Raw genomic sequence first — 8,611 nt, 5'->3', positions numbered from 1 at the left:
AAAATAGTTATGAGTAGATAGTATTATTAAGTGTGCTTCGGAGTTCCAGTTGAATGCTCCACAATTATTTTTAGAAGGGCATATTTCAATTTTAAAACCCACCTAGGCATGCATTAGATTAAATCCGACACCCTTCCTCTATTTCTAATCCACTAAAAAAAGTACGTTCTGATCTCCCTTAATGTTTTTTGGTTGACTCCAAGTTCTCGTTGTGGTTCCTTCCTACCTTCCAAATGCACCATATTGTTATTGCAAAGTATATTTTTCTTTCTCCAACAGTAATGCTAAATATGTGTCTGATCAAATTACCGTCTGCTTTTGAAGACTTTGTTGATCGAATCATCGTCTGACTTTACTGTATATTTGAAAAGTTCCTCTAACATCCTATAAATTTTTTAATATTTATTGAAAGTGATTGTGAGTGAATGAAAGAGAAAATATGTTGATAAAGATATAAAAAGGTATTATTTAATTAAAAAAATAGAAAGAAAATGTAATAATTTTTAGTATAATATTGGATTTGAAGATGGTGGATTGGATGTGAATGCCCTTAAAGAGTAACTAATCATAATAATTACTTGCTACTTTGAAAGTAAAAGCTGTCAAATGTGTTAAAATTATACCAACCCCAGCCAGCTCGATCCGTACATAAAATTACTAGTTTTTTCTACCCAAACATCGTGACCCGTTACTACCCAACCCATCTCCAAATTCCAACATTTTTCAAGTCAAACGATGGATTTCGATAAACTAAACACTCTAGAACACGAAATCAACAAAACCAAGATTTCCGATTCTTTTAACAATAAAATAAACACTTGTGTACAGAAATATATTAAAACATAAACTACACGGTTTTAACATAACCGCTTGTCATAATAAAATACTGAGAAATATGACTTACCACACACACTGCTGATATTTGTATCTTCTGTTTACTCATTCCACTGTTCGAACATTTTTTCTTAATTTCCATAACTACTCTTGAAGATGCTAATCAGATAAATACTCGGCTCCACTTGATTGGTCCATATCACCATCATCCATGTCATTATGATGACGGCTATGATGCTGATGTCGATCCACATCATCATCATCATCATCATTCATGTCCATCCTGCCATGATGCCTAGGGTTTGAATTTCTCCCCTTAAAACCACCATAACTCTGCAGCAATTTACATTGTAACAAGTTGATAAAAAAGGAAAAATAATATTGTGCATCCACAACTACACATGCCAATTTAAGTGTATTCGGTTTTTGAGGTTCTGACAACCATTCGATTTTGGTTTTTTCGGCTTTACAATGGGTTTAATTTATATTTTTCGGTTTTTACCATTTGGGCTTGAAAGCCAAAAATGACCCAAAATAATGAACCTGGGCCTGAAACTTTGGTCCTACATTTGACTGTTAATTAATAATTAATTGATTATCACACATTTGGACCTAACACTTTTGAGCTACACCGTTTGTTGATTTACACAGGTTGAAAAAATGAAAAAATCAAACCAACCCAATATCAATTTTTTTAAAATAAAAAAACCAAATTGTCGCTTTTTATTAGGTTCTGTTATTCCGGTTTTGTTTGTTATTCGGTTTACGGTTCGGTTATTTCGGTTTCGTGCACACCCTAATCAAAGCCAAGTTCGAGACTTGGAGCTCAAATTTCAACTAATTAAAAGTTTTCAAGCCAAGTCGAGCTGGCGTGTTTAACTTTGAGCCCGAACTCTAGTTGAAGCTGGTTAAACAACCCTAATCACCACGAAGCTTGAAGAACTATATTTTGAAGAATAACTATTCAAAACTAGTTAAAAGAAATTTTAAAAAAAAGTAAGTACCTCTGTCTCCTTCGTATCAATTGACACACGTGGTCTTTGTCTCACTGTGATACTTGCAGGAACCGGAAAATGTTCAACCTCATCGGTTGTTTTTCCTTCTCGGGCTCGTTTTTTCCTAAGCATGAGCTTTGTTGGCAGAGGCTGATTAAATAACCAAATTAGCAACATTTATATACAAGAAAGAATGTTATAACGAAAAACATATGGCAATATACACTTTTAAAGTAGTGAATCAACTCATATCCTTTTATTTAATATTACCATGTAACGAGCCTCTGATTCACCAAATACCACAAGAAAATTTGTGGGATCATCTGCATCCTCTCCGCGTACCTGTTTTAAAACAAGAAATGTCATTATGCGCACACATATAACCCTGAAATTCAAGATTTGAAAGTCGAGAACATACATCCCAGTGATATTCACGAACCCACGTGTAGGAAATATCTTCATGTTCATCATAAATATCCTTTGATAGCTGAAAAAATATTAGTAAACCCATGCAAATAAGATAAATTACAATTTACAAATGATAAGACAGAAAAAGTAAACTGGTCAGATACAATAATAGTTATGAAAAAAATATATTAATACAATTACAATAATCCATCTGGATTGCTTATTTTCTTTTTAACGGGTCAGATGCGAAGTAAATTAAATATATTAAGTTAAAATACAAGCCAAAATTTGCAAGTATTCAGTTTGCAAAGGCCTCCGGTATTGTAATAGTACAGTATATGTAATCGTATTTAACAAAATATTTTAACAATTTAAAAAAAAAAACTTGTTAGTTGGCCCGAATTTGTTCCACGCCTACTCTCACGCCCCGTTATAATAACAAATTTAAGGGAATGTTACCTCGCCAACAGAAGGAACCATGTAAGCCAAAAACTTGTCAGGTTTAGCTGGGTCGGAGCTGTTTGCCACAAAGCTTTTCATAACAGCCTGTAATGAAGAATAAAGTTAAAAAGTGAAGACGACAGTTGAACTGTTCAACTGTATTGAATTGAAGAGCTTTCAGAATACTTGTAATGTCCAAAACTACATATAATGTAGGGCAAATGTGTTTGCTGAACATGGACATAGGTCGCTGGAGTTTATTTTGATTTGTATGCCTAATAAACACAAGTAATATTTCACAAAATATACACGACTGTACCTGAGATTCATGGGCGTCTCTAACAGATTTATCCATTTTATTGTAGCTTTCTGAATCAACAGTAGGAGGGCCATCAAAGGTTGCAACAACAAACTGATCATCCCACCTGCAAATTTCATATACAAATTTTTGTTGATTATAATTTAGCCAAATGGTGGATCAGAGTCAGTAACAAAATCAAACAAATAATTTCTTAATAAGGATACTAGGGCAGCAAGTAGGTTGACCCGCACACAGCTGATGTCCACACACACACATATAAATGTTTTAAATATGATTTAAGAACATATATTATTACAAGAAACCATATATACATTAAATAAAGTGATTTATGAAATCTCTGTATGATTTTCAACATGTTTGCCTTATGGCTAAGTTTTTAATTACCTACCCTTTTGAGAAGAGTGATAAAGACTCTGAATTATTGTTACTATTATTAATTATGGATACGTATTAGCAGTAATTTATATATTAGATATGTCGTATTCAACGGTTTTAACATTTAGATAGGTTTTACTTTAGATAAGATTTGTATTTAGAGTTCTATAATTTCATTGATGCTGATTTGGTATCTAGCAGGCCTTAATTAAAAAAGTCAACTTGCAGTTTTTTGTTTAAAACTTTTATCACAGTATAAAAAGTCAGGCATTATTAAAAAAATTGAAGAGTAAATACCGTTCAAAATCTGGGAATAATGGCAAAACCTCAACAGGTTGCAGTTTTTTGTTGGTTGCATGAACAGGACGCGATTTGCAAGCCTCAAATGACGCCTTGATGTCCTTGATTTTCTTTTCCCTGATTAAAGTAAAAGCATTAGAAGTAGAGAATATAATGAAAAAGGGCCTGCAATTTTTGTATAAAAAAGGGAAAGAATATTATGTTATTATATACCTACTATTGAGGTTGTCCAATAAGGAGTTCCCACGTTTTTCCCGTAGATCTTTTGCTTGTTTTTCAGTCAATGACTGCAAATTGCATTGAAGTATTATTACCAGATCAAATAAACAAACTCATATTTGCAGTTTGAACAAGCTAGTGAGCTACATTATTAACAATAATAATCCCTTAAGTTTTTTGTAACAAAGATTTGAAGATTTATGCAATTGAGAGCATTTCAAATGACTTCCAACCTTTTTGACCCACTCAATCCATTTCCTTTTTTGCTAAATCTTGTATATTTTAACCCTTTTTACAATTTTGAGATTAAAGAAATTAAAATATATCCTTAAGACCACCCAAACACTCAACTTTCTCATTAAGGCCACCCATATATTGAAACAAGCCAAAAATACATGCTGTTTGAAAGAAACGCCGTTACAGAAAAGAAACAAAAAAAACTTTGATGAGGTGACCTGTTCTAGGTTAAAACTGTTGTCTTTTCATTGTTTTGACCGAAATTGGTATAATATAAAATCATATAGATAGGTAGTTAGTTACTTGGGTGGTCTGAATTAAAAAGAAAATGAATAAGTTGGCCACTTGGCCTCATACATAATTACTGGAAAAGTAAAAAATAACCCGAGCTGACCCTTTGTAAACAAGACTTAGACATAATAATTAGTTTACCTGTCTTGTAGCATCTGTGCTAAGAGGAGATATATATTGTGTTTTGACCAACCAAGACATCCCTTTATCTGTAGGGCGCTCCTTTCTTTTCAGCCCGTCTTTTTTAATTGGAGTCGAACAAACATCATCTTGCAACAGTAACTGGTCTTCCGGATCAATATGGTGTATTTCATCCTTGGGAGCACTAATTTAGAAAGGTAAAATATGAATATAAGATTTATTAGAAAATAAACTGCAGACCATATAAAAACCCATTTATTTAATAAATAGAAGGAACAACGGTCAATGGTGGAGTGAACTATTACTTGTATACACTGAGATCGAGTAGGTCAAGTGGTATCCCAAGGTCTGGCTCAACATGCAACTGGGGCTTATGAACCTTTTCCAGTGAAGTGATTGCGTATTTAGCAGCTCTGCAAAAATCATTTGTAAAAAGTGTTACAAGTGGAACTAAGCATGGGTTTATCATTTACCCAAAAAGTACATAAAGAGCAATGTAGTGAATTACATATAAGATCTAATGAGTTGTTAATATATAGTTCAAACATAGTGGGGCTTTCTCTGGTGTGATATCTGTAAGTGATTTTCCAAGACAAGAAAATAATATTTACAAAAATGATTTTACTAGAGTAGCAGTAACAACTAATAAGTTAATACTGCTGCAATGAGCTGATCATTTATAATTATAATCAAATATTGTAGTAAAAAGTGAACTAATAATCATCTTCAAAATCGTATGTATGGATTATGATATTTCCACCTCAAGTATATTTTGATAATGCCTCTATCACACACACTGACATGATAAGAGAAGAAACTATATTATAGAAATATTTGTAAATTAATGTTACAGCAAATCTGTAATGAATTTGGTCATTTAAAATATATAATCAAAGAATGAACCTGGTCATTTATATGTTCTAATCAACTATAGTAGTTAAAAGCGAATTAGCAATCATCTTCAATCTTATGTACAGATTATGATATTTCCAATTTCCACCTCGGATATAATTTGATGATGCCTCTATTACACACACACTAACGTGGTAAGAGAAGAAAATAATATTGTGAAAATATACTTATAAATCAATGTTACAGAAAATCTGCAATGAACTTGGTCATTACAACATATATAATCCAATAATGAAGGTGGATTGAACTTATAGATACCCATGAAGGATCGTAATAGGTAAAACTTTAAAGTTATAGAGCCTCATGAAGGATAAAAACAATGAGGCTGATGGCAGTGTAGTAAAAGGTCATTTAAAATATATAAACAAATACTTGAGATGTGACTCAGTGACTTCAATCCAAGTTGAGTTAGAAAAGTACTTCTGTCAATTCACAGTGTAGTTAATAATGTATTTAGTTAGTAGTGATGCATTGCAACCAATAATAGGTTAAACAACCAATAATAATACATCACTTTCCAGTATTTATATAATGATGCAACCAGCACAAGCAGATGGTATAATTCAGTACAGATACATGGTTCAAGGTTTTATGGTTTTGCACACATATGTGAAGTATTACGTTAAAGGCTAAAACCCTTAACAATGACAAAAAAGATATCAAAAATAAGAATGCATACCTATCTTTATCTCTCCTTATAGACAGAAGCTTTGGTTGAGCTGTTGTATCTGGTAACTCATCCCGAAATCTTCAAAGAGCACAAATGTGAGAAAAACATTCAGAATCATATAAATCTAATAGAGTTAAAATAATAAGAGATAATATAGAGCACACAATTAGGATAAAAATAATAACTTGGTAACATGACATACTCACTTCAGCTTGCAGAGAAAAGTAGTTGGCTTCTTCAACCGATTTTCTATCCTTTCACCACTCAAGAATGATGTAGCCCTCCTATCACCCATATGGGACCCAGTAACCGAACCATGTGGCTTGCTCCCTGAAGACATAATTTGAGTCTTTTGGAGAATTTTACTTTGAGATTCCTTCAACTGATGCCTATGTTTCTCTTCTTGCTTTTGCTTCTCCATCTCTTTCTTTTTTCGCAACCGCCTTTCTTCTACAGTCTCAACTCTACCCGGAGGACCATTAGACTTTCTTGCAGGCACAGGAGGTAAATTAGAAGGCTTGGAATTTTGTCTAGAAGGACCCACATGATGCCATTTAGAACTTTCTGCATCGGTAGAAGGCCTTTTATGCCCATCTTGTCTGCTTTCCTTGGTTTGATTACTCGCAGGGGCAGATGAAGGAGGTGGAGGAGGTGACGCCGGTGGAGGTGGTGGAGGCGGCAGGACCGAAGAACTTGGTGGCGATGAAGGCGGAGGTGGCGGTGGAGGTGGTTGTACAGGCTGGGTATGTAACTGGGAAAACTGAGAAGACGAAAAGTACATTTGTCCCGGTGGTGCAGGCTGGGAAGGCGGTGGCGGTGGAGGATACGCAGACTCGGGAGGTGGTGGCGGAGGCGGATACGACGTAAACTGCTGTTGTTGATTCGGTGGAATCGGGTAACCACCTTGCGGAAACCCCTGGTTCGGATATCCCCAATTCTGAGCATATTGGTTTCCTCTCGGCTGCGGCAGAGGAGCAAGCGGTGGAGGTGGAAGTGAATTATGATTCGGCATCGGAGGCTGCGGCGGCGGTGGGAATGGCCTGTACGACGCCATGCCCTACGGAATATTGACAGATATTACTACTGTTCAAACTAAACCCTAGAAAACCAGTTGTATCGTAATCAATTGATCCAATTCAACTCACAGTTATAATTTTGAATCTCCTGGATGTATTCTAGGCAAAAGCAATACAATTATTACTCCTAACTGGCACCAAAACAAAAAACCCCCAAATTCAAAACCCTAGAACTCAAAATCACGTCAAACCGATCGTTTTTTCCAAATTCAGCAGATTAAAAACCTAATAAGCACGAAACAATGCCGTAACCACAACGAATTGATGAAACGAATTCATAAAGATAATAATAATAATAATAACGGAGCTGATGGAATCAACCTGTTGCGGTAATTACGTGTGTCGGACTCTCGTAAGGTGATTTGAGATGTGAATGACGAGATATAGATGTGTTGGATTGACGAATGTGTATAGATATATGTGTATATATATAGAGAGAGTGTGTGTGTGTGTGTGTGTATTGAAAGTGGCCGGAATAGTGATCGGAGAGAATGACGGTGTTGGGGAGAATGAGAATGGAGGCGTTCAATTTATGAATCTAATCTTCAAGTATATTTGATTATTTATATAATCAGAAAAACAAACATGACTAACATAAGTATTTGATTAGTATTATGTGGGCATATAACCGAACTCATAAACTAGTAAGATAAGATTAAGGCTCGTGCTTTGCATCGGGTATAAAAAGATAATCAAGAGTGTGTGCGTTTTTTACGATTTGGTTTTAAATATGACGAGTGAAAATTCAAGTAAAACTAAATATACATAAAAACATAATTAGATTCGTGTTTTTAACATTCGAAGTTTATCATTAGTTTAAACGAACAATCCATTTTTTAAATTAATTGTCGGCCTATGAATTTTCTATGAACTTTGAACCAACATTGTATTTGGAATTTTTATATTAACAAATTAATAAAGAGAAAACAGGATTGAATATATTTCGCTTGTTTGGTTTTGAATAACTTTTTATCATGACATAGACTAACATAAACATGCAACAACGGTGTATACAAGATTTTGTAAGGCATTATATTATATTAGTAAAACAAAATAAAAGAAAAACAACATAAAAATCTTAATCGTGAGATGAATTTAATAACATATATGTATAACACTAGTTATAACTCGGTTTTCAATATAATTTAGACATAAAATTAAGCAACTAATCTTCAGTATAATAATAATACTCCACTAAAGCTTAGATAGCTTTAGGGGTGCAAACGAGCCGAGCCGAGCCCGAGCTCGACCAGGCTCGAGCTCGGCTCGTTTCGAGCTCTATTTCCAAAGCTCGAGCTCGGTTCGTGAGTAGATTTTCAAGCTCGAGCTCGGCTCGGGCTCGGCTCGTTTACCATTTATTTGTTATTTTTTAAATAATATAATTATTTTT

At 34.2% G+C, this 8,611-nt stretch overlaps 1 protein-coding gene across 2 annotated transcripts; it reads right to left on the bottom strand.

Moving 5' to 3' along the window:
* Positions 1-708: 708 nt before the first annotated feature.
* Positions 709-7,771, bottom strand: LOC143610875 (protein PAF1 homolog). 2 transcript variants are annotated; one of them, XM_077085235.1, is made up of 13 exons: positions 7,543-7,771; positions 6,352-7,202; positions 6,155-6,223; positions 4,869-4,976; positions 4,564-4,747; positions 3,889-3,962; positions 3,673-3,792; positions 2,998-3,103; positions 2,697-2,783; positions 2,248-2,316; positions 2,100-2,171; positions 1,839-1,979; positions 709-1,167 (listed from the first exon to the last, which is right to left on the bottom strand). In XM_077085235.1, the coding sequence occupies exons 2-13, from the start codon at positions 7,197-7,199 to the stop codon at positions 994-996; spliced, it is 2,052 nt and encodes a 683-aa protein (XP_076941350.1). In that variant the 5' UTR covers positions 7,200-7,202; positions 7,543-7,771; the 3' UTR covers positions 709-993. The 2 variants fall into 2 exon arrangements, with proteins under 2 accessions (XP_076941350.1, XP_076941349.1); XM_077085234.1 differs by having other exon boundaries at positions 710-1,167; positions 6,352-7,771.
* Between the last annotated feature and the right edge of the window lie 840 nt (positions 7,772-8,611).

Source organism: Bidens hawaiensis, unplaced genomic scaffold (assembly GCF_021521415.1).
Source record: "Bidens hawaiensis isolate Kalapana, Puna unplaced genomic scaffold, B.hawaiensis_p1.1 tig00028591_1, whole genome shotgun sequence".
Lineage (NCBI taxonomy): Eukaryota > Viridiplantae > Streptophyta > Magnoliopsida > Asterales > Asteraceae > Bidens > Bidens hawaiensis.
Note: the sequence above shows the minus strand (reverse complement) of the source record. Positions and strands in the feature narration are given on the sequence as shown.